Here is a 27065-nt window from a genome sequence, read left to right as displayed (position 1 = left end):
AACCAAGTCTCCCCCTCAGCTCTTTCACTACAGTACTTTGACCAGGGGTGAAGTCGACACTGGAGAGCGGCGTTGAAGACATGACTTTCAGGGTGCGTTTCGACCGCAGGAGCATTTTCATGCAACATTTGGTAAAAATCCTTTCCTTTCAAAAATTTTTGTGAACTTTGCAAAAGTTCTATCTGTAAAGTTTGTCTTGACATTTGTTTCTTAGCCCATGGAGCAAATGCTGCTCTTTTCTGTGGAAACGCTGTCGTTTGGAGACAGCAACACGTCGCTGCCTGTGACTCCATCCGAGTCTTCCTCTACTGCAGAATGGGATCTGGTCCACGCCGTTGTTCCTCCGTACATCTTCGTCGTGAGCCTGCTCGGCCTGCTCTTGAACAGCTTTGTCCTCGGGGTGTTTGTGGCTCACAAGGACCGACTCACCGTGGCAGAGATGTATCTCTCTAACCTGGCGCTGGCTGACTTTTTCCTTCTGTGCGGCCTCCCATTCTGGGCCATGTACATCCTCCACGACTACAACTGGCCGTACGGCGACGCTCTGTGCAAGCTGGTCAACTCCATCATGATCGTCAACTTCTACACCAGCATCTACACGCTGGTGATGATTAGCTTAGATCGCTACCTAGCGCTGGTGAAGACCATGAAGGCGATGTGGCTGCGGCGGACTCTTTATGCCAAGATCGCCTGTTTGATCCTGTGGATGTTAGGACTTCTGCTGAGTCTGCCGACCATGCTCCACAGGAAGGTGAAATTCATAGACGAGTACGAGACACTGTCCTGTGTCCTGGACTACGCCGATGATATGTCGTGGAAGCTTGCTCACCAGATTCTGATGAACGTGGTTGGGTTTGTGCTGCCTCTTCTGGTCATCATTTTCAGCAGTGGAAGTATCGTCAACGTCTTGGCTCGGCGGAAGGAGACGGTGGGATTCCGCGACGCCGACGACAGAAAGGCCACGGCTCTGGTGTACGCCGTGACGCTGCTCTTCTTCTTCTGCTGGGGTCCATTCCAAATCTTCAACTTCCTGGACTTACTCTGTGACTTCCACGTGCTGGAGGAGACGTCGTGGTTCCACGTGCTCAACGTGGGCGGTCAGGTGTCCGTGTACCTGGGCTTCCTCAACAGTGCCCTCAACCCCCTGCTCTACGTCTTCTCCGGACAGTACTTCAGGAGGAAAGTGACCGCCATCTACAGGAGGTCCAGACATCCTCGCAGAGGCTCAGACATGACCACGTACCAGCGCTCTGTTGTGTCCACTTACGTCAACAAAACGGAGCAAATTAAGCCTGTGGTTATTTTTTAATGCGGAAAATCTTACTCCTGACATCTGGTGAAATACTGACAGAGTTTCATGATGTTTAATTATTGTGGACGCGAACTACCTTTTTTTATTGATATTTTATTGATATTACACAAAATTTAACATTTTATACACTTTATTATCTTCTTTTCATTTTGTGTACTTTATTGTGTAAATGTGCCTTTATAATCCCTGTCCATATATATATATATATACTATATATGTATGTAAGTGTATATATAATATATATACACTATATATATGTATGTGTATATATATATATATACACATACATACATATATATATATATATACATATATATATGTATATATATATATGGCCATTACAAAACCCTTATTTATACATTTGGATCAGCTCATAATCTATGAGCTATTAATATATTATATATATAATATATTAAGTTAAAAATGATGATGATGATGATGATGATGATGATGTGATTCCTGCTGAGGTGTGAATCAACCGTACATGTCCCTTCGTGTCACTTTATAAACAAGTTTAGAGAAGTTTTACAGCTGTGGTCTTTTGTATTTGACGTTTCGTTGTTAATAATAAAAACTCCACAGCATATGTAACTCTGTATTGTTAGCATTACGTTTGAGTCTATATCCGTCCATTTATGATATAAATCCACTGTGTGAACTTATGTGAACTTGGTTTATATCCACACGCTCTTAAACACACAGCTTACAACTTCACTCCTTGGGAAAATGCATAAATTAGACTTAAAGTGCATTTCGGGGAGGTAAGGTTTACGTTTATGTGTTGCTGTGCAAGCTAATCATCTCTGTCACACAAGACTATAGAGTACAGAGGTCTTTGTTAGATAGTTTCTCTCCATTTGTCATCAGCAAACGTTAAAGAAAAGCACATTTTGATGAAGTCCTGCTCCAACACAGCTGATTCAGATGAGCAGCTCGTTATCAGTCTTCTGCAGAGCTCGATGATGAGTTGATCGTTTGTTTGAATCAGGTGTGATGAATCATGTCTTAAACATGTCATGCAGGGTGGAGTTCCCAGAGAAACTCACGCTAACTCACGCTTACTCACTTTTCAATTGGCTACTTACAGGTCAGTGGATCAGAATTTACTCTCTGCAAAGTTAATGAGAAGATGAAGATATTTATTCCAGACCGGAAACAAAGTTAAGTGCCATATGGTCACATGTTTCCAAACTGCAGGACAAATATAAATACATGAATAAACAAGAACAGGTGCAGATGTTTAAGCCATTTGACACGACACGATAAGATACAAGATGACAGGGTATGACTCGTGCAGGACCCCATTAACAATGTATTTGTATATTTGTATTTATGCATATTCATAGCTCACTTTCATAAATTAAGAAGTCTACTTCCTACATGTTAAGCTACTACAATTAATTAAGAGTTTTAGATAGTAAATAATGCATGCTGGGATGTTTGTGAACCTGTTCATTTCAAGTCAGAAAACCTCAAGATTCAACTGATAAAAATAGGTCAATTAACTATAAGTTTAAAATTTAAAAAACGTATTTAATCTAAATTAAGGTGACAAAATGTGGGTGTCTTAATCCATGTCTTATAACATTTCAAGACCATTTTTATATGATGTTTTTTTTTTTTACATGGGCATCTTAATCCATGTCTTAAAATGTTTTTCTCAGGCTGTCATATTAGTAAAACTAAAAGTATTTTTGTCTTTTGTATTTATATCACACTTCTTTTCACAGCGTGGCCATGGAACTGATATTAAATCACCTTCTACCTATAGGGCGTTAAAAAGAGGTCTTTAAATGTCAACACTTTAATGAGGTGAACCGCGCCGAAGCCCTGTCTCATCACTCTCGTGTGTAATAAAAGTAAAACGCCCGTCACCACCAAACCCTCACTTATTAAAGCCTGGCTCTGCGAATGTGAGAAAACACGGTTTACAGCCATTTCCAATTTAAATTGCGATAGCTCTAGAGTTCAAATGAATCTGTGGAGGAATTTATAGACAGAAACTCTGCGTAAAAACACAAAGATTGAAACTAAAATTACACATACACACAGTGTATGGGATAAATGATGATGTGGTGTGATTTGATGTTCATTTTTCAGATGTTTGAAAGAAGTTCAACTGTGTTTAGTCGGGTTCAACCTTGTTTACCCACGTTTAAACTAAACATTTTTTTTTTAAAATAGAAAAGCACCCACGTGCTTCAGTCTCTTAACAGATGTGTTATACAGCTGGAGAGCCCTCAATATAAGAAAGAAAGGAGAATAAAAAGTTATTTTAACAAAACTATCAAAATAAGATCTAGATCACACCTAACAACTAATTATAGCAAGTTTCTTCTGGCGGAAACAAAAGAGTAATTATATCTTTTAAGGTACTGTTTAATTAGAAACATGCATTCAAACAGAACTTTATTTTATTACATGACACTAACAGACTAATATACTGATCAAACAACATCAACTGAGGTGGAATTATTTGTCTTTTCTCTATTTACAGCTGCAAACTTATTATGGATGAGAGATTGGAACTCTGAGGTGTGCTGTGTTCGGATGATTAACATTTACATCACGGGTTTCAAACTCATTTTAGTTCAGACGCCACATGCAGTTTTCCATTCGATCTCAAGTAAATAATGGCATAATAACCTATCAACAATAATAAAGGACTCTAAATGTTTGCCTGTGTGTTAAAACAAGTGTAATTTTAGCAAGTATCTAGATCTGAAAAAACCCTGTGGGCCAGATAGGACCCTGTGGTGGGCCAGTTCTGGCACCGCGGGCCGTATATTTGACACCCTCTGATTTACCCACATACATATAAGTGGCCTGACTAATTTGCATGTCTTAGTGATGGATTTTCGGCACAAACGTGATTTCTTTAACTATTGTCATTACTGTACTTGACCACACGGGGGCACTGCAATGCAAGCTTTCTTCTTGTAGTTCCCTGTCTTCATTGTGGCTATTAAAACATCTTTATCCTGGCATTTGTGCCTGACTGTATAAAGACTGCTGTGCTGCTGCGTTCAGAGACCCATATATGGTCACGACGATAAACAATACACTGGATGTTGTTATAGTTTAAGCAGCTAGTGTTTAAAGAGAGATTAGAAAAGCAAAGACGACGAGGGGGAGGAAATGAACTGCAATGCAGTTCCATCAGTTTTATAACCGCTGAATTAGCTATAGGTTCAGAGTCTTTTGATGCATTTAAGTCCGTAAACGTGCATCTTTGAGGCCGAGACAGGAAACATCTACATCAAGGATTATCACTGTGTGTTTTTCACTCTTTTATTTCAGTAATTCTGCAGCTTTTAGGAAGCAGGATTCTTTTTTTGAACAGATAATGGCTTATTAAGAGGATTAACACTGATGTGGTCTCATATTGACTGAGCCATAACAAACTTCACCAGCTGTAACAACCTGTAATAAGACAATAAGCAGAAGCACCTTTGTCTGTATATTATATATAATATAACCAAGCAGCCTAATATAGATTCAGCACCCAAATTAAATCTACCAAGTGTGGTCCTTTATCTGTTTGCTCAGTCACGGCCTATCACCCAGTAAATGACTCGCAGTAGTCAGGGACGACAAGGAGGCAGCTGAACCTCTTCCTGTTTCTTTAAAGTGGCTGATGAAGCACGAGGAGTCAGGACAACTGAGTGTTTCTGTGAATTGATTTTGTCCAGAGAGTTGAAGTAGGAGCATCAAAAGTAAGCCGAATTTAATGATTTATATATGCACATATTTATATATACTTATACTTAATTGTGTGGTATTGTTAAGTTAAGTTGAGCAAGTTGACTCTGATGGAAATGGAACAAACTGATCAGGATGTTTATATTTAGAATATATCTTTTCAGGGTTGCAATGTTTTCAACGGGCTGACGAGAAATGCCTAATCTAATTAATTGCCTGTGTCAATAAGTCTCCCAATAATCGTTTATTGCTCTTATTCTGGCACAGCTGTCAGTGTCAGGTGAGGAGTTACAGTTAAGAGCTGCCAAACGCAGTCTGAGGTCATTGGAAAACAGTTTTATACGTCACTGTGACACTTTCTTATGTGTTTATCTATATGTCTGCAAGGTGAAAGTGCGTAAACGTTCCATCCGCCATGGAGAACTTCACCCTTGCCGTCAACTACACAAGCTGCTACTTTTTTGACAGCGTCGTCAGGAGGAGGTCTTTCCTCTTCTTCTACCTGTTTATCATCATCATTGCCATCCCATCCAATAGCTTCTCACTCTACGTGTCCTGGCAACACATCAGACAGAGGAACGAGCTCGGCGTCTATCTGGTCAACCTTGCCCTGAGTGACCTGACCTTTACCGTGGGTCTGTCCCTGTGGCTGGACTTCCTGTGGCGAGGAGTTTGGACGCACGGCGGCTACGTGTGCATGCTCTCCGTCTACTTCCTCTTCACTAACTTCTACACCAGTGAAGCTCTGCTCTGCTGCATCGCTGTCGACCGTTACCTGGCTGTGGTTCATCCACTGAAGTTCACCTCCCTGAGAAGAGTGAACACCGCAGTAGCGGTGACTGTTGCCATATGGCTGTCAGTGCTCCTTTTCAACGCCTGCACCATCAGATGGGAGGACTCATATCAGGAGTACAACGGTTTCTCTGTGTGCTTTGACACCTTTATCCCTCTGTCACAGAGTCTGGCTCGTGCTAACATACTACGCTTCTTCCTGGGCTTCGTCGTTCCCGCTCTCCTGGTGGTGTTTTCCACGTGGAGGATCTGCGTCGCGGTGAAATCCAACCAGGCCACAGAGGAAAACGAACGCAGACGCATTTCCAAGATGCTGACAGTGGTTCTGCTCTGCGTTGTGATCTGCTTTGGGCCTGTCCACGTCATGATGCTTCTGCGCATACAGGTGGATCACTGCAAGGACGTGACATGGTTCCTTTATCCCTATAAGATCAGCACCGCTATCTCAACCCTCAACTGCCTCGCAGACCCTCTCCTTTACTGCTTCATCACGAGAACAGGACAGGCTAACGTTAATAAGGTGGTTCTCTTTTGCCAGGGAAGGAAAGGGAGCAAGAGTAATGCTATGGTGTAGACGGTCACCAGGAAAATGACTTTGGTAGAAGTTTTAGTCACTTTTTAAAAGTCTTAAAGTTTATGACATGTACTGTACTTAAGTATCAAAAGTCATTTTCTGGATATAAAATTTAAAAAAGTAAAATAAAGTATTAAAAAAGTGAGGAGTAAGGATTGAGCCATGGTGGCTCAGTGGTAGGGCGAGTTGTTGTCAACATGAGGTCAAGTGTCCTTGAGCAAAGACACTTAACCACATGTGGAAGCGTGTGCAAGACTAGAAAAGTACTATATAAATACAGACCATAATACCAATTCTTCTTCTTATGATTTTATTAGGTACTAATGAGTAACAAGGATAGTTAGGGCAAACGCATTGAAGTTAAAGTAAAGTATAGATGTGAATGTTGTACTTAAAGGGGACATATTATGCAAAATCAACTTTTTAATCATTTAATCCTTATATTTGGGACTCTGGAGGTCCTATCAGTCGGCAAAGTGTGAAAAAAGATGACTCACTCATGTTTTTGTGGTCCTCCTCAGTCTAAGTAAAGGAGATAAAACACGCAATGTTGACTTCTGCGCTCATTGGGACGTCAGTATCCGAAAATTGGAAGTCTGCGAAGTCCACAAAAAGTTCTATTCTTGGCTCCACAGTGCAGCACAGAGTTCTACACAAACTTCCAGCCTCAGATGATTTATCTGTCCAGTGGATACATGTTATATATGATGGCAATGTGCCTGCTAGAGCTTGCAAATTATCACTTTTCCTGGCCTCTGTGACTGATGTCATTTCCTGTCCCTTAAGTTTCGTTTTACTGGTTTTTAAGGTGGACCTAAAGATACTACTAAACAGAGTGTTCTGAATTGGGCTGTTATGATGGTGATTGAACTGCTGTGGTGCTTCATCCTTATGGTATTTTGACCAAAGCATGTCACAGACATGTTCATTAGGACACCAGGGAACTAGGTTAAATACGGTATAATATGAGTCCTTTAAGCAGAGTTACAAAGTATTTGTCCTTTGTTAAATTAGTAGATTTAATACAGGGTAAATATAACAGTTTACAGCAGGTCGTTCGCCCACCTTCATATTTAAACTGACTCTGTCTCTATAAAGGTGCTGTAATAATGACAGGGAATTAACAGCATTTAATGCAGATTCAATCCTTTGAATAACAACCTTATGTGTGTGTGTATATATATATATGTGTGTGTGTGTGTGTGTGTGTGTGTGTGTGTGTGTGTGTGTGTGTGTGTGTGTGTGTGTGTGTGTGTGTGTGTGTGTGTGTGTGTGTGTGTGTGTGTGTGTGTGTGTGTGCGTGTGTGTGTATATTCTTGTCTTGTCAGATACACACAAAGACAAACACTGTGTGAATTGTATTTGCCTTATCACATAACATCATAGTTTTTAACAGTGATACACTGTATGCAGTAAATACACACGTACAATAAACATGGTGCTCTCTTCTGTTGACAACTTTAAATGCAGGGAAATTTATGGTCCACATGTGACGACGACGACACCATGCGTCATTAAAGGTGTAATCTTCACCTTCACTCTGCAGGAACATGATGAAAAACTTCTCACGTGTTTTCCTCTGCTGCTTAAATTGCGATCATGACATGGAAAGGACATGTGCTCCTCCATGTGACTCTACCTCTTCCATCCATCCATCCATGTCAGATAATATGCATCACCTGACAGTGAATAACCCGCGTCAGCAGAATCACGGGGGCTGTAAAAAACACTCATTCAGTCAACCTTCCACTGTCCTTGAACGTGCAACAGACGGCCGTCTTTATTTATACATGAAGTACAGATGCACACACAGAGAAGTGTGAGTCACAGAGTCTGCCTTTATATTTATATATACACACATATATATACATATATATATGTGTGACTGTTTAAGCACATACTTGATGATCCCCACCATGATGATCCCACCATGGTGTACTGTACACGGACACATGTGTCAAAAGAAAGGAAACAGATGGTTAAATATAGCAGTACAATACAGTGTTGTATGGAAACAACATTACACAAGCCAATAAGAGACTATTGTTATTATACTGCACTTATGCAGTCAATATACTTGCTCAGACTATAAAACTGGATTGTCATTTAAAAAAAGAAAAAAAAGAAGCATAAAGTGATGTTTCTTTTCTCATTAACTCTAACTTTTCTTTATTGCGTGCATTCTTTTTCAAGCCACTTTGTAAAGATATTCATTGTTCTCCAATAAATCTGTTAATTTGTCCCCTGACGCATCTGTAATAACATCTTTAGTCACTGATGAGGAGCAAAGCACTCTTATTATTGCGGTTACACAGTCATTCTTACTCTATGTAAGTTATGTGAATTTTGTCAAGTTTCACACTGCCATAAATATTTATACTGTATATTTTAATCCATGTAAGGTTTCTTCAGCATTATCATAAACTGAATTTAGATGACAAATTCCTGTGTTTTTGTTTGCATCAGAGAATAAGATGAATGTATATAAGTCAGGCTACATGAACCCTACAAGCTAAAAATCAAAATCTAGGAAAGGTTGTGCTGTCACATGATACGATTTAAACACATGAAACTTCTCTTTTCTTCAGTGTCTAACACTACTGACACGTTGTCAAGCTAATTTAACACCTCACTCCTGTTGTACCGGATGTCAAGCACGCTGAGCTCCCGCAGGCGACATTATAACTGTCTGACACTGCTTGCTTTCTTCCTCTCCTCTTCTTCCTCTTCTTCTTCTTCATCGTCATCTTCAGCATCGTTCCTGTCGCTGTCAGCACTTTCACACTTCCCTCATTCCTTCTCGTTTGGCGCGACAACACAGAAAGGATAGATAGATAGATAGATAGATAGATAGATAGATAGATAGATAGATAGATAGATAGATAGATAGATAGATAGATAGATAGATAGATAGATAGATAGATAGATAGATAGATAGATAGATAGATAGATAGATAGATAGATAGATAGATAGATAGATAGATAGATAGATAGATAGATAGATAGTCACTAATTTCACTTTGAAACAGATTCCCCTTCCTGCTCTGCTGGTTGTCGGTGCACGACACAACAACACAGAAAACCCACGCAACTATAAAAAGCAAAGGGGAGGAAGCAGGAAGAGGAACGTGTGTTGTGCACATTGTCAAGTAGGCAGTAGAGCAGTAGATGTGGCAGCAGGCCTGCAAAGTGAACATCGATTTGGTTTCATTAGTGAGTGATCTGAAACCTCCAACAAGTTAATCTACTGCTACTGTCTGTCACTGGATTACCTGTCATTGTGTGTGCAAAATACAAATGTAAACCTAACATTTATTAAAAACAAAATAGAAACTGGTAGACTGTGAGGTTTGTACCAATATTTACATTTTTTTATTGCGTGTAATTGTAATTATTTTTTTTAGAATAGAACCTTTTCTTCCTGAGCTGCTCAGAATCACCTCCTCCACAACCTCTGCTTCCATATAAATCAATCTGATCACGTGACTGACTGCCACGCATGCACAGATAAATGTGCAACATATGTAGATTAAAAAAGCCGGAGAGAAGTGGTGATTCGTGAAATGTGAAATGTGAGCGAGGCAGTGAAAGACAAAAAGATAGAAATCAGGAGGAGAGCAGAAGAAGTTGAGGTCACTTCCACCTTGAGAGAAAAGCTCCACAAAAACACACTTTCAATTATGGACGATTTATAGCTCGGCCATTTATTGGCCCTGTGTCCGTGATGAACCTCTGCTGTCAGCCGGCTTCTTTTTCTGGGTTGCAACCACATAAAAAAAAAACATGAAAAAAGGACACACCTGACTGTGGCCGCGAGGCTGCACTCTCACAGATGGAGACCTGAGGCTCGCAATGAGTTACTTACATCATAATGTATTCTGTCGTTTAATTAGCCAAAAGCCGAGTCCAGACAAAGTCAAAGTGATAATATTTAAAAAAAAATACAAATAAAGGAGACACAAAGAGACAAAATTGAGATAATTTGTGGTGTGTCACAGATTTCGGAATAAATATACTTAAAAGGTTTCGTTTAGATCCACTCACTCATTCAATGTCATGCATAATGTTTCCAGTGCTTTTCCACTTAAAGCAGAATGTCATTTCACTGAACTGGAGGTCATATATTACAGGAAATCATCGTTTTCTCTTCTCCTCTTACCAGAAGTCAGCTTTTAGTCCATATGAATGTTCTACTTCAATTATATTACTTATTCTTCTTTGTTAATAAACCCTATATGCGGTTGGCAAGCAGTATACAACATAATAAATGATAATAAAAGGCACAATTAGTGCCGTCGTCATCAGTAATGTTCCTTGAAATCATCAACATCCCTTTATTTTAGACTGTTATTGCAGAAATAAACACATGTTCACTCTTTCATTTTGTTTGTTATTTTTTTTATTATCTGGAAAAAGGCACTCACTACATTATTATGTGATCTGGTCATAAAATACACAACAAATGATCGCTAAGCTCGTCACAGGTCATGGTCATGGAGAAGGTTCATGATCAGTCGTGTGTGTGTGTGTGTGTGTGTGTGTGTGTGTGTGTGTGTGTGTGTGTGTGTGTGTGTGTGTGTGTGTGAGAGAGAGAGAGAGAGAGAGAGAGAGAGAGAGAGAGAGAGAGAGAGAGAGAGGGAGAGAGAGAGTAATCGTGTGGTGTCAGTACCAGTTTGTGAAATACAAAAAAGGGTCATATGTTGTCAGTCAATGATTGGATTACAACAGGATGTGCTTGAGAATATAAAAAAAACAAAGACAGATTATATTGTATTTGCTGCTCCATGGAAAACACAAGAAAATAACGCTGTGACTGATAGAATAATAATAAAAAAAGAGAAAATATGTAAATGTGATGTCCATGATTGAAAAAGAAACAATAACATCGCTGACAATCTTGTGGCCAAAGGTGAATTTTGTTATTACAACATTATTACAGTTGTCAGTTAAACGCCATGCACTATTATTTGTTTTTTTATATATATATGAGCTCTCATGTGTCGTAGTTTATGAAGGCTACTTTTTTCCACATAAGTCACATACCATAATAGGAATGACAGCATCATGTCAGCTATATAGGTAAATGCTCATATTGTCTATTGATTGAGCAGCAAACGCAAACCTCCCACTCTCTGCATTTGTTACAGTCCAGTCCTTTTAAAAGCAGACTGCCCGGGGATAAAAATAGCTCCTGCTGTAAGAGATCAATAAATGTTCCTGAAGATGTTTTGACGTGACCGTAGCTCTCTGCGTGTCCAGGGAGGAGCAGCCATTTGCCTGAGTGTCTGAGTTGAGCTGAAAGGACAGATCCTGGAGAAGTATTCAACATCTTAAAGGTGGCATAGACCGGAAGCTCCAATTAACGCTGCTTTTGGGTGTGTATCTGCGTCATTACCCCGTCTATGAAGGCCTAAAGTTTCATAACAAACTGTTCAGCCACCGCTGAGAAGGCAGGGTTTTAATGTTTTCCTGCAGCTCCACGAAGCAGATCTGAAAAGTGCTTGCTCGTGACATCATAAGCAGGTCTCAACACTCCTCTGAACAGCAGCTCCGGAGCAACTCGGAGGTTTTTAACCATAAAAATAAGTTTGTCAGTCGACCTCCATAACTCACATATATGTGAGATAGGACCATTCTATGTCACCTTTAATCAGCCTGTTGTACAGCAATGAGGTATTTTAACTCTCTGTCACTCAGTCTGATTCATTTTTTTGGCAACAGATTTTCTTTCTCACACGGCTATGGCACACTGGCTGAATTTCCTGGGAGGGGTTCCAAACATTCCAATCGAAGCACGAGAAACGAAAAAAGCACATTTCCTGAAATGAGTCCCATTCTCTGTCTCTCATACATCTCTCGACTATGGTTGAGGTTCTTTTCCATTCAACACCACATTGTCTCCTCCCTCCTGGTCCTGCGCTGGTATGAATCCGTTGAGCTTGGAGCGCTCCGTCACATACTGCGACAGGTTTGTCAGGCTGATGTTTCCCTCTTTCCTTTCCGCGTTCTCCTCATGTGGCTCCTCCTCGTCGTCCTCCTCCTCCTCTGTCCTCTCCTCGCCGAGCATGGCGCTGCCAATGTTTATGCTCACGCTCGCTCGTCGAACATCGTCAGGGATGTTCCTCCGCACCTCGCGGTTCTTGTTGCGTCGGCCCAGTTTGGTGAGCGAGCCGAATCGCAGGTTGGAGAGGTTCTCCTCTGAGGAGGACGCCGTCTGCGGGGTTTGATCGCTCCTCTGGTGGTCGTAGGGCTCGCAGGCGCCCTTCAGCCTCAGGTTGTTCAGCTTGATGTCGATGCTCTCCTGGGACGAGGTCTTGAAGCGGCCGGCGTCCAGGCTGGCGAACATGGCCCGCTTCTCTGGAGACAGCATGTCCAGAGAGTGAGCTCGCTGATCCAGGCCCAGCTGGCGGCGCTCCATGCTGCGGATGGTGGCGGCCCGCTGGAGCTTGTCGTGGATCTCCACGCTCACGCGCCGCCGCGTCTCGCGGAGCTCTGCTCGCACGTTTGCCTTCCATTCAGCTGCGTGAGCTTTAAACTCCCCGACCTGTGAGGACAATGACATGAGGCACAGAACATCAGACACATTTGTCTGCTATGTGAGCAGCATATAAAGAAATTATTAGAGTTTGGATTTTAAAAAACCTAAAAAAAACACTAGGAATCTATGGGGAGCATAAGGAGACCTGTTTAGAGGGGAAAAGGTGGGCGGAAAAACACAATATTGTGTCAGGATTTCAGTTAAGATATTCATGATCATATTCCACCGAATTTCAAACTAAAAGTGCTTGTTTTGAAATGCATATCTCACAATAATAACATCTGATGCTAAATAACAAATAATAAATAGCAAAAACAGAGAACTAAATCAAATACTAAGTAAAAACTACTGTAGACAACTGCAATTAAGACACCAAACAAGCCTTTATATATAAGTTAATAATGTGATTATTACAACCAAGTATGTTATATGTGGTGGACCACATATAATTGACTTTGGGGGCCGCATCTGGCCCACAGGCCGCCAGTTTGGCACCTGTGCCTTAGAACACCACTACTTTCCACTACTAAAGAAAAGAAAAACACATTTTTGTGTTGTGTATTATTCCCACAACAAATTACCATGGGTTAAATAAAGAAAATAGTATATAGTATATAACCAGCGTTAGGTTGATCCTGCATTGAGCTACTTGGTTCCTACACTAAAGGATCAATAAGTCACTTTCTGCCCTCTGTGGACTAAAGTCAAACTGCCACGACATCAGCAACTCAAACAATGGCCGTCTGTTAATTGCAGCAATGAATGTGGAAAACAAGAGAGAGCGAAAACAGGAGGGGAAGCTTTATGGAGAGCAGCGGCTGAGTGACCTTTCATGTTGCTGCCTCTCTTATGTAATCGTGAGACGTGTAATTGAATGAGCCCCCACCTCTTCTTTGGTCTTTTTAGACAGCACTCGGAGCCAGTCCCCGATCATGCTGAGAACGGCCGCAAAGTACGCCAAGCCCACCAAGATCCAGAACCACACCAGCGGCTTGTACCACTGCATGTAGTCGATCCTCCGGTCTCCACCTGGAGATGAAAGAACGAGTCATAAATTCCAAGTTTTTTTATCAGAACATAGGTAATATAAGTATATGGAGTATAACACAAGCTCTACCTGCGACGTAGTCTCCTATTCCCACCGTGGTGAGAGTGATCACGACAAAGTAGATGGCGTCCAGCGTGGTCCAGCCCTCGATGTGTTTGAAGATGACAGCTGGGATGGTGACGAAGACAATGCAGCCGGCCAGGATGAACAGGATGGTGGACGTCACCCGGATCTTAGTCTGACTAATCTGCTTGTGCTTTTGCTGCAAAATAAAAACAAGAACGAGAGCTATATCTTTATATTTTCGTATAATAATGACTTCAATAATCACATAGACTGAGTTACTTTAAACTCACCCTGAATATCTTCTCCACTCTCAAGATGCTTTTCACAAAGATGGTCCCGAGCTGGTCTCCAATCCCCGCTAACAAGAACCCAAAGAGAGGGATGCCAAATATGGCATAAAGAATGCAGAAGATCTTCCCGCCTTCAGTGCTCGGAGCGATGTTTCCATAACCTGTTGAATTAATGAAAGCAAGACGGAGAAAAGAAAGAGAAGAAATGAGCGGAGAAACAACACAACAAACTAAGGCTGAGAGGACACAAAAAAGCACTTATGTAATAATAGCCTTAAGTTCTTGGAGAACGAGTCTGAGGTAACTAAGCTCCTCGAGAGACAATAATTAGGTTCCCCTATATGTAATTGTGTTAATTATGTCCTTACAGTGACAGAGATACAAAGAAGAAGCCCAGGAGACAGGAAGCAACGCATGTATACTGTTTTTACCCAAGCCCATCCTTTTCAATAATATTACCTTCTTACATTTAGGTTAGGTTAGGTTTCAGTTAGGTTAAGTTGGGTTAGTTAGTTACTTAGTCGTATTTTTCCACTGACCTATGGTCGTGATGACAGTTCCAGCGAAGAAGAAGGCGCTGCCCATGTCCCAGTAACTGGAATTGTAGGACGTGTCTCCGATAGGACTCACTCCGGCACTCACGGCGTCTATGGCATGCTGGATAAAACAGAACAACAATTACATTATAGTCTTATATTTGATCCTATGAAAACGATGAGAATCAAGTGATGTGCAGCGATTGAGCACATTAATTCTCTTCCTGTCATTGTTTATATTTTTCTCACATGTGACCTTTGCCAGGACAAGGTCACATGACCTGACATAAGAAAAAAAAAAGCACACAGTGTTTTTAGAAGCTGAAATGCACATGTGGGGACGAAGATGGACCACAAATGTATTCATTCCTATACTCATGTCGTACCACTGTATAACACAGGAAATACAACAAAGTGGATGGAGTTACAATTCAATCACTCAGTCCAATACTATTGTACACACAGTGGAATTTCATTATAATATCATATGTCTAGATTCATTATCAGAGAGCCTGTAAATGGATGTGCACTGCTTTGTGCAGGAATTTTAATATGATCTAATTAAATACAGCATTTAATGCATTGTGAAACAAAAATACTGTAGTTTTATATTTTTGCTGCCTAACTCTATACAAAAGGAGTATTTATAGTACTAAAAATGTAAACCTACCCAGAAATTAAAAATATAATCTCTTACGTATAAAAATAAAAGAAAAAGACATACCATATGTACTGTATGTACAAATAGAGCAATGTGTGATTTATGTGAGTCCTACAAATGCGACAAAACATAATCCCAGAAAATAAATTCAAAAATGAGGAAAATATAATGTATTTCTTTTCAACCTCTTTTGGACTTCCTGACCTCCAGCTCACCACCGTGTAGACCATCAGTGTTTTTATGTTTATTCAAAATGTATGAAGACACTGCATCTTCATGCTGTCCCTGTTGAATTATACATTAAATATGTACACAAACATCGGTTCAAAAGATTCTGTTTCCAGGTCTTCACGTGAAGCCATTTCCATGTGTTTACCACCTCACATTCACAGAATCAACATAGACTTCAGGCTTTTTCTTCATCCTTAACTTGTCTCATATTGGGAAAACAAATGTGACAATTATTCCAATTCATCTCCCTCTGCGCTGCTGTTTGAAATGCTAATCTGCTATCATGCTTCCTGTTTTACAGTCACTTTATGAGGGAAAGCATTTTGCTCTCATGTCTCTGTGGAAATTCCGAGTTTGTATTTTTGCTTCTGGCCTCATATTATCGTCGTCAGGCAGCAGCTTCATAGAGTTTGCTATCTTTTCCTTCTGGGACAGCATCTACAGCGTCCTCCCCCAGACCTTCCATGGAGGTTCTTAACAGGATGCACGTCCATGAAATGAAATATGCATGCAGCTCTCCTGACATACATTTCAAAGCAGACAGTCATGGAACCACTTTCACACACATCATTTTGTGATTACCACAGCTGCATGAACACAACACACCGACTAAGACTAGCATCACCTAAAATGCACATTTTTTTTATTATAGTTAACACAAACTAATGAAATAACAAAAAAAACATTTTTGTTAACTGAAATAAAACTAAAACTACAGTTTAACCCTTGGTGCTCACACAGCACAGGTGGGTATAAGACACAACTCCTTAAATGGACATCCTGGGGGTGTGTGTTTATAGGTCACATATTCAGGCTTTAAAAACAGTTGTTGTTTTTTTGGCCGTCTGATGTGTTGTTGAGTCAAAGTTATGATTCATTTTATACCAAATGCTTAGTAGTGATATAAAGTAGCAATAATTGTGCAGAAGTGACCATTTTTCTTTCATTTTTGTTCCTAAACACGAGCCAAGTGAACTTTGAATTGTGACGTGTTTCCTAATTTGACAATTCAATCAGATTTTTTTTTGGGGTACTTTTTGCTCTGGTGTGTTTATATAGTTGGTGAAAATACACATGCAGATTCTTATAGCCGCTGTATATACTGTACGTTTACACATAGTCATGGAAGAAAGAACCCATAACTTATTGTGTGTGTTTATAAAACGGACCAAAACTGCAGCGAAAATGTGCTTAGTTTTCATCTTCGTAAAAATTAATTTCTGCTGGTAAAAATAACTAATATGGTGCACATTTTACACTTCAGGTTACTATTGTCTTATAGACTGTAATATTTGATTCAGGGGTAGTTCTAATAAACTTTTAAAATGGCATCTTTTGCTGTGTTTTTTTTTTTATAACACAATACTTATATTCCATATAACAAAGCACTCAAACTAATTGTACTGATGCTATTTCAAAGGTTTAATCTACTCATTCATGCTATAATAAACCACAAATAACCTAATTCTGTTGCTATAAATAGCCTCACAGTGCATCTGAATACTTTATGGCGAGCTCTATTTTTGTCTCGTCGTTTTCACAGCCAAGTTCACGCTGAATTAGAGATGAGGGGAAAATCTTGGCACACTTCTGCGACAAGAGAAGGATAATGACAAATAGTGTGAGGTTGTTTTTGTGTGTCTATTATGCTCTCTTGTACTACACTCACACTTATGACAGGCTCTTAGCTAATGTGTTTTCATATACTGCAGGACCATTAGGGAGCAAGTATAAGCCCAACTGCAGCTCTTTATACTCTCAGCGTGTCTTTCTGCACCACAGCAGCTGCCGCCGCTGATCCAGTCCAGAGCGGTGCCTCAGTCTTTCCTTCACTCCCCACTACAGCAGCACTTCACCATCTACAGCACACATAATCTACACCTTCACATCTCAAATACCAGCTTTTGTTTGACTGGGTGTGTGCGTGTGGACAGCCTGTTAAATATTTTATGGCTTCGAATTTGTATGATGTAGTTATTATGCACCGAATGGCAGAGATGAAAGTGACTTTTGATGTATTACTAGTTTTTTCTTCTTCGTGTTTTAGGGTAGAAATGTCACCGGACGTCGTCGCCCATAAGAATCTGAATTCCCGTTCAAAGCCTGGCATTGTTGAGGTTTTGCAACTGGAAATTCACAGACACCATCTGCTATTTAATACATGACCATACACTATATTTATTTATGCGTCTACCTGCAACGTGCACTATTTCTCGAGCCTTTTATTCATTATATATAACGTCCATACCTTCACATAGACTATAGTCCTTTCTTTAAACCCTTGCTTGTTTTGTGTTGTCTAATTTTGGTATCTGTCTTAACTGCTTTTGCTGCTGTAAGTAAATTTCCCCAATGAGGGATAAATAAAGTTTATCTTTATCTTATCTTACTGGTTGGTACTGGCCGTCGGTCGTCTATTTTCTTTTACGTGGGAGCAAAATTTACAACATGTGCGAGTGGAGGAGAACTTAAACTAGCGATGTAGACCATTATGTCCTCAGAAAAATCTTTACCAATGTTGTAAATCAAGTAGGGAGTGGATTAAAGTTTCCCATAGACCATTTCCATTCAAACAGTTATTTTTTGCAACCAGAAAAGCTGGGTATTAAATATATTTTTACTTCTGCAGCGGTGTCCTAAGGAGAACTTGAAGGTCTATGGGATACATATAGAATATCCTAAAATATAAATCAAGCATTCAGTGCAGGTTAAATTCAGCCTTTGCAAGCTGCTTGCATTGAAAGTACATTTCCATACTGGCAATCAATCACATTTGTGTGAAATGTGTGGTCTATTTCCTTTTACATGGAAACATAACTGACAATGTGTGCAACTGGAGAAGACCTGAAACTAGCGATGAAGACCATTACGTCCTCAGAAAAATGTCTACTAATGTTGTAAATCAAGTAGGGAGTGGATCAAATGTTCCCATAGAGCATTGGTGTCCTAAGGAGAAGTGGAAGGTCTATGGGATAGTATAGAATTCAGCCATTGCAAATTGCTTGCATTGAACGTATAACAGTACATCTTCATAGTTGCATTACACACCTGGGAGTTATAATAAAGGAGCGCAACTATAAATACATCATACAAAAAACCTAATGTAATCACATTGACGTTGGTTTGCGTGTCCTGATGTTTTGTTTAACTGCAGGTAGCTCAGCGTGAAGCGGTAAACTTTATTTCCAGATGAGGGACTCATGAATAAATGAGGCTTGACTGGTGTCAATAATAGAGCGGCTTCACATTGTGTCTCACAGTGTGAGTCATCCCCCAACACAGCAATTAGCTCCGCTGCGTGTCGTGTCGTGGGCACACTGTCGGTGGACGGCACAGACGCGCAGGCAAAACACGGGGAGGTCAAACAGAAGCGTGCGCAGACATACACGCACACACATCAGGTCAACACATTCTGTGGAGGAAGTCTTTATAAAAAAATGCCTCTCCATCTCTCACACACGCACACGTTTTTCTGTTTTTTGAAAGCAGTGAGTCACCACTCGCGTCTGTGTCCCCACAGAGGAAGGTCGTCTGAGTGACGGGCATCTGAGTTGTCGGCCCCCGGCATCAGTAAACTATGCAGCTGCAGGTACTAAAAAAGTACCAGGTACGTGCCGTGCCGTGCCGTGCCGTGTCGTGCCGTGCCGTGCCGGGGCCATGTAGTGGAAAAGCGCCATTAGTGCTTCACTTTGAAAACACTTTTGACACTGGTTTGGTGTAAATAACACAACTATAATTGTGTATAAGCCAGTGCCCCATAAAGGTCTGGATTGGCCGTGCATATGGTGACAGACAATGACACAGCAACGCCCACAGACAGACCGATAACTGACCTTGTGAGAGGAGCAGACAGACTCTGTGATGCAGCGCTGCAACATCTTATGTCCCAAAGGCCTTTCTTTGGCGCCAGCAGAAGAAATTGTCAGTGTGAACTTCACACATGACTTGTCATAACTCTATCAAGTGTTAATATCACTTCTGATTAAGACTTGTTTGGCATGAATTTGAATTCATTGCATTCGCAGGTGATTATGTTTAAAAAAAAAATGGGTGTAAGTACATATTACTGGCATATAAAAGTCTGAGCACAGAGCCAGATAAAAAGAAAGAAAGTGTTTTATTTCATCTCCGACGAGTGCTGCTCCTCTTTTTGTCTCCTTATGCAAGGCCACACCATAGAAACACATCTATCCTTTCACATGATGATTATTTATGTACATTCAATGTAAGATAAGATTCTAATTTCTTCTAGATGTCATGTATCTGAATCTAAGTATTTGTCCAATCGACAGGTGTGTCTGTGATTCCACTTCTGTTTCTATGGTGCTGCAGTCCTGCCTCTGTTGGTCTGTGCATGCAATGAATAATTAATCCCCTCAGGACCCACAATTCTAAAGGTTTTTTATTTCCACACATCTCCTTAGGAAATGCTGTCATTGATTTTTCTTCTTCCAATCTCATGATAGTACTCTTGTGCCTCTGAGGTTTTGCAGAAACGGAAGAGCAATGGAAGAGAGAGGGGAAAAAAAAAACTAGAGATCAGAATAAATGAACCGAGGTGGGCGTGGAGGAGTTTCTGTGCAGACAGAAAAGGCAGCCCTGTATTCACCGGAGGAGTGTTTAAGTGGTTATAACATCTGATGGAGCCAGTAGAGCAAAACAACTCATACCATGTGTTATATACTGTACATATATATAATATACATATATAGGTATATACTATTAAATATAAGAAAGTATTTACAGCATTAAAATGGATCTTAGGTTTGTTTTCTTGGATCTTGTGATGCACATTTTTGGGGCCATCTTTACCCATGGAAGGGTTGCTTTTAAATTTGTTGTCAAAGGAGATCTTGGTTCCATCACCTTCTCACAAATCGATCTCACCACTCGGCAACATCTCAAATCATTTTTCCAATCCGACACCCACTCGCTCGTGTGAGCTGCTCGCAGTGACCTTAAATCTTGATCCATAATTCAGGGGAGAGATACGGCAGTGTGAACACCACCGTTACGAAGCAGTTGACACCATAAAAAAAAGACACTGTAAAATGCACAGTTGAGTCGTGATTAAACTCTTCTGTCATAATTCACCAAGGCATTACTGTATATATAATCTATAGAATTGAGGCAAATCAGAGTTCTTGTTGAAATTGAAGGAACATCACATTTCTGTTTCCAGGAGTAAAAATAACTGTGCTGTTGCAGCCGCGAGCCAGATTTCTCCTCATCCAACATGTGTGGGTGTCGCTAAAGCCTCACTCTGGCATTTTATACACTTAATGTCGAGCGCACAGGGCAATGTTTCATTTTTAACACAAAAAAAACAAAAGAAATATAGGTCTTGTTTACAAATATTCACTCACATTGAAGTTACAAAAAACAGCAGATTTCCAGTCGCTGCTATCTAACACACACACACACACACACACAGCTGTTTTTCTGTCCTGTTATTTAACCTGCACACACCAGCATTTCTTCACGCCACGTGTCTTTTCCACCATATGTCCCTGAGAATGATGAGCATCGCTGTGGTGACCCTGAAGATTTAGCTGCACTTCCTGCTGAAAGACGGAGCTGCCCCTCTGTTTTTCTGCCGATGACATTTATTCATCATCTGTCAGCCAACCAGGGGGCAGAGAGCAGGGGGTGTAACCTCTGTTGGTGCTTCAGAGCATAATGGGATCCATTTGTTGGCTCAGCAATGCATGAAGAAACCTCATAATAAAAAAATGTGTTATTGAAAATGCATATAAATGAGAATTATAAGTGGTGTGATAATAGACTTTTATTGAGCATGTAGACTTCTTTTTTGTTTAGTGGGCAGAAATAATGTATATTTAGAGGCTAAGTTCAACAAATACAGATGAACAATCAGGGATCATTTAAATGTTTAAGAATCACTGCTTCTCCTTTGAGTCAAGTAGTTATTTTATGGACATTTGCTCCCCTAACCTGGCTGTCTCCATGACAACAACAGTGTTTAGTTTAGTTTATTTTAGGTTAATTGTCAATTCTAGCAACATACTCTATTTGTATCAGTTAATGTTTTTTTCAGAATATAAGCTGAAATTGAAGATGACATTTTTTTATGAAGATAAGCAAATAATTTAATATCAGATTTGTTAAATCATCTGCCGTGCCCAGATACTGATGCTGGCGGGCCCATGGGCCTCCAATTGCTGACCACTGCTCGCGGATATAATTCAGTCAGAAGGATCTGCTGCTGCCTTTAAAAATGTAAGGTCACTCAACTTGAAGATACGTAGTTTCAACACAGTTGAAGTTTAAGTTGTTTAACTTGTGATAATCTGCTGTTTCAACTTTCTATATCTTTTCAAGCACTAGTTAAGTCGTTTTAAGACAAGTTGACTTCTTGATTCTTGTTTTATATTAGATTCCACTTAAATAATATTTCCTGTACGTACTCCAGTTATCTAACATCACATTAAATCAACATAAAACTAATTTGTTCAAGAAATGTGTTATGTGCACCCTTCACCTCCCCTTTGCTGCCAATCTGATCCAATATTATCAATCCTTTATCGGTCAGTGCCTGGATTTCAGGATATATCCTTGATCTCAATATCTCCTGTATCTCATGGTCATGTGCCGCTGCAGCAACTGCTGCAACTAAAGCATTTCACACAACCTGTAAATATGGTGCATGAAGACAATTAAAGAACATGTATGAGGAGGAAGTTTGAGCAAAACCGATTCTCTACATTAACAAATGGAGACGACACTCTGGAGAAATGTGCACCTCAGCATCGAAATAGACTGCTTTTAACAGGTGAGAACCTGGGTGTGCTGTCAGAGCAACACGTTCAATATGCACATCATAAAATTTTACAGCCGTGAATTTAAAGGATGAGATAAAAAAAAAAAAAAAAAAAAAAAAGCTTCATTTGCTGAAGGGCAGTCTGGAAATGACAGACAGAATCATCTAATCTTTTCAAGATCATTAGTTAACAAAACCAGAATTAATTACCCCGAGATCCCTAAATTAGTCCTTGACAGCACTCGACAGTAAAGACGTTCTTTTTTTTATCTACAGATCAAATGAAATGACACAAAGTATCTACAGTGACAGTTTTCATTTATCTCCATTATCGCTTCAACTAGTCATCTCCATATCTGGCGATGAACAGATGCAACGTTATGCAATGCAACTATTCTGAGGCCGTCTGTGCAGACAGGTGGTGAGAACACAAAAAATTCATCACCATGTACAGTTGTGTTACTACGGTAACACATGCACCAAAATTGGAACGATACAGAGACGTGGTAGAGCGAGTCATCTTTCAACTTCAAGGTTGTTGACACTTAACCCCACATCGCTCCTGGCAAGAGTATGATGAGTGAATGGGTGAATGGCAAAACTGTGAAAAGCAGTGGCCATCAAGACTAGATAGATTTACCGTTTCTAAACGCTTACCTTGATGATCGCCTCGAGCTCGTCAGGCTTCACACAGCGGTGTTTCTCCAGGAACGACGCCTTCTCCATGGTGATGCTGGTCTTCTGGTGGCTCTCGTACGGCATCTCCAGCGCCTTGAAAGTCAGCGCGCCACAAAACAGGTAGAGGATGACCACGACGAACACGGCCACCACCGTCTTCCACTTCATCACAGAGTGCAGGGCGGCGGCCGAGCCCTCGCAGCTGGCGTCCATGCTGGCGACCACGCTGGCCGAGCGGGAGGCGATGGACAGACGTGGCAGGAGACAGTGGCCGTTGGCCTTGGGGTCGTAGCCCGTCGGGTTCTGCATGGTGGCGACGCTGGCCTGGACGAGACTGGACTTGGCCATGCCAGGCTGGCCCTTTTTGGGGGGGACCAAGTTGGTCTGGACCACCACTGAGGCACAAGGAGGCGAGAGACAAGAGAGTATGAAGGATATGATCTTTTGAAGACTGACAAAGTGAATCTATTGAGATGAAGTTGGTCCTTCATTCTCAATCAATCAATCAACCAACTGTCCATCAACTGTCTCAAAGCTTTACTGTGTCTCTCATTTCAAAATAAAGGAAAGAATTCTATAACCACAAGCCCACAAGCAAGATGCATTAAAATGCAATTTCCTTGTCTTACTATGAGCTAATTAAGGCTCTCATGCTAAGAGCCATCAGCAAAAATGATGTCTATCTGGCCTGCAGCTGTGCCAAAGCTATCGGCCATATTGTGACTCTCTCTCTGTGTTGCTTCAACGTTTTGATTTCAGATTTCCAGTATAATGAATCCTCACACATCAGACAAACCCTCACAGTGTTATCAGGTGAAAATCTGTTGCTCAGAAGCAAGATTCCATTTTCTCAAAGTGTCTCTTTACATCATGATGAAATAAATAAATGCATGGGTGTTTGGGGGGCAGGTGAACCTTGAAGTGAACAGCCAAATTTAGATCCGCTTAATGTATAGGAGGCATTTTTTTCATAATCTATTCAGAGCGGTGGAACCTTCACCTGCAAAGACCCCACCCCTCTCAGATCATATGAGGATGATGTTACATGAGGCAACTCTCAACGGCAGGAATATTAAAAAAAAAAAAAAAGGCTGTGTTCAGTATAGGCATTCTTTGGTTTAATGTGATAGTGGGCTGTTCTAAGAGGAACACACACACACACACACACACACGCCCATGATGAGTCAAGGACGTCCTGGAAGTGGCTCTCTCTCTCTGCTCCACGAGCTATGAATCTTGTTAGTTAATCCCTGCATCTCCATGAGGGGGGGATCAATAACAGCAAAGTGATGTCACAGGCTTTGGGGAAAGGTGCAAATCTGCCACTTTCAATTTACAGTAACTGCCCTTTAAGGGCGGCGGCCGGCTATTTTTAGAACGTGATGTGATTTAGGAAATTAGGAATAAGAGGTGAAACGGCAAAAACAGTCAAGACTCTGGAGTTGGAGTCTCACTAATCCACAACTAATTTAACTGATTGACAAACTAGTTGATTAAATCAGTTGATTTCATCTCTTAACAAGTGACTCAAATTGAAAAAAATCAGATATAAGAATTTCCAGGCAAAAGCAAAAGAGCATAACTCATCTGAGTCTGTGTGGTATTCACCTGAAATCCTTTCTCAAACCACTGCAGCTGCATCATATTGATTTCTTTTGCAAATTAAATAAGCGCCTGAGTGGGAAGAAGTGATTTTTTTATCTGACGTTCTTGTTCTTTCCATAACTCTAACTCTCTCCTCTCCTCCCAACATGTCCGGCCAAAGCACACACACACATATTAACCAAACAACTCTCAATAAATGAGATGTTACTGAACATTTAGAGAGGACGACAAGCTTTTAAAACAGTGATTATTAATCTGCCATCACATTTCTGCAGTGTTGATTTGTGGTGGGACACTAAATATCCAGCATGTCAGTAAATTACTACTAAATAAGTGTTTACTCACTAAATTCAAAAGTAAGCACTGTGCATGGCTCTATGGCCAGTTATTGGACACAGGTTGCAGGCGTTTCACCAGCTGAGCATCATGATCAAGACTGAGTGACACAGGGAGGCAAACAACTTCCGGTAAAAAACAAACAGCCTTCAGAATAAAAGTTTCTTCGAGGAAATATCATGTCCTGAAGGTTATGTCTTTGCAAAAACAATGTTTTTCCCAATGTTTTTGTGGAAATGTCAGCTTTTTGAAGATCATTTATTGCGTCTCGTGCTCATACTGCACGTGGTTCTGACTCATTAATTTGAATGAACATATCCTTTGACACCTTTTCCGGTCTAACTTGTGCAGCTTTGACAGTCGCCGACGCGCCACTGCTGCCACAGCAGAGCACATGAATTACAGAGAATAAAGAAAACACTCCCATCTGCTTTGTCTTGTATAACAAAAATAAATGAAATAAATGAAACTCTAAATCAAAGAGATTTTAAATAAAAAATCTGGTTAAAGGTGTCAGATATCAGCCTGGTGTGATTTATTATAAATATACCTCTCTATCAAATACCGTTGAGAATGAATAGCTCTTCATTTAAAATATACAGACATAAAGAAAGCAGTATTTACCAACCTTGTTCCGGGTCCCAGTTAACTTGTTTTCTTGGGTTTTCTATTGGAAATTTCATCTCGGAATTTGTTCTCAGTCAAAGCGCAAAAGAAATGAGGATCAGTGCGATGGGATTTTTTTTTTCCCTTTTTTAATAAAGGTTGGGGGAATTACGCAAATGAGTAGAAAATCTTATCACACATCATATCATCTATCATCGTTGATGTGTCTGTAAAATGCACAGATGGGGGGGAAAAAAAGGCACCGCACACCCGCATTGTCTGCTTCTACTGCACCCCCTCCTTTCGCTCTCTCTCGCCACCTCGTTTGGAGATCCTCTGACAGACTCAGGGACTTGGAAGACCTTTGAGCGAGGACCAAACCACCTCCCATCTCACTGCCAGACACTCGGGAACCAGTGGTTCGGTCCAGTCACACGGACCATGTGTGTCCAAACCGGCAACTTTACGCACGCGTTTACGCCTCTGTGTCCAGAACAACGGGAGCGGGTGCTCTCGCTCTCCGCCTCTCCTCCCTTTATTCTACTCCACCTGTTTTCAGTCTAATAACCGTAACAGAGTCCTTTTCCATTTTCTGCACATCCTTTTCATTCGTGTACTCACTCTTATTTTTCTTCTCCTTCACAGCAGGATTATCCTCCCGTCGTTTGCCAGCCGGCGTCTTCAACACATGTCGTGTGTAGCTGAGCTCCCCCAAATCAGTGGCAGACCTCAACCATTACATCATTCACATATGGGAAACCGTGCATTATTTATGAATACAATAGTTAGCCACTAAAGCTGCTAAAGCTGTAAACTAAGACTGGACACAGATCAAACTGGATTATTTTTGGAAACACAAAGTGTGTGATATTTCACATTGCACAATAACACGTCTTAAAACCCCACCTTTATTTGCAATTATGTGTAAATGTGCAGTGCAAAACGTTATGTAATAGGCTACTAGATTTACTGTATAATAATTACTGTTACTCTATTTAATACATTTGTGTTGCATTGTGTAACAAATCACAGCAATAATGCTTCCTTGTATATACAGTGCACATATTCACAACAAAATCAATATGAAATGCTTATTGACGGAGTAAACCATGAGTAAATCTGGAAGAGCAGACCTTTTTTTTAGAACAATAGACATGCATAAAGTACACTGCATTTCATACTGCATTAATTGACCAGAGCCATTACAAATTAGCCTAATATCTGCGTTAAAATGTAAATTCATTTAGAAAATACAAAACAAACAACCAAGATTCAGGTTACTTATCAAAAAACTGTGTACAAAATCAAC

The 27065-nt window shown here is 40.5% G+C and overlaps 3 protein-coding genes across 3 annotated transcripts; 2 read left to right on the top strand and 1 right to left on the bottom strand.

Moving 5' to 3' along the window:
- Positions 1 to 217: 217 nt before the first annotated feature.
- bdkrb1 (bradykinin receptor B1) lies at positions 218 to 1309 on the top strand (the record flags this gene model as incomplete). Its single annotated transcript, XM_083906515.1, has 1 exon — positions 218 to 1309. One exon carries the CDS (start codon positions 218 to 220, stop codon positions 1307 to 1309), a length of 1092 nt encoding a protein of 363 aa, XP_083762641.1.
- A 4120-nt stretch (positions 1310 to 5429) lies between these two features.
- On the top strand, positions 5430 to 6380 carry gpr65 (G protein-coupled receptor 65; the record flags this gene model as incomplete). Its single annotated transcript, XM_083906502.1, has 1 exon — positions 5430 to 6380. One exon carries the CDS (start codon positions 5430 to 5432, stop codon positions 6378 to 6380), a length of 951 nt encoding a protein of 316 aa, XP_083762628.1.
- Positions 6381 to 12240: 5860 nt separating this feature from the next.
- kcnk10b (potassium channel, subfamily K, member 10b) lies at positions 12241 to 25833 on the bottom strand (the record flags this gene model as incomplete). Its single annotated transcript, XM_083906490.1, has 7 exons — positions 12241 to 12924; positions 13805 to 13947; positions 14036 to 14228; positions 14323 to 14483; positions 14862 to 14979; positions 23189 to 23604; positions 25779 to 25833. The coding sequence occupies 7 exons, from the start codon at positions 25831 to 25833 to the stop codon at positions 12241 to 12243; spliced, it is 1770 nt and encodes a 589-aa protein (XP_083762616.1).
- Positions 25834 to 27065: the final 1232 nt, after the last annotated feature.

Source organism: Microchirus variegatus (assembly GCF_963457635.1).
Source record: "Microchirus variegatus genome assembly, chromosome: 2".
In the NCBI taxonomy this organism is placed as follows: domain Eukaryota; kingdom Metazoa; phylum Chordata; class Actinopteri; order Pleuronectiformes; family Soleidae; genus Microchirus; species Microchirus variegatus.
The sequence above is the reverse complement of the archived record's forward strand: the minus strand, read 5'-3'. Positions and strand labels throughout refer to the sequence as shown.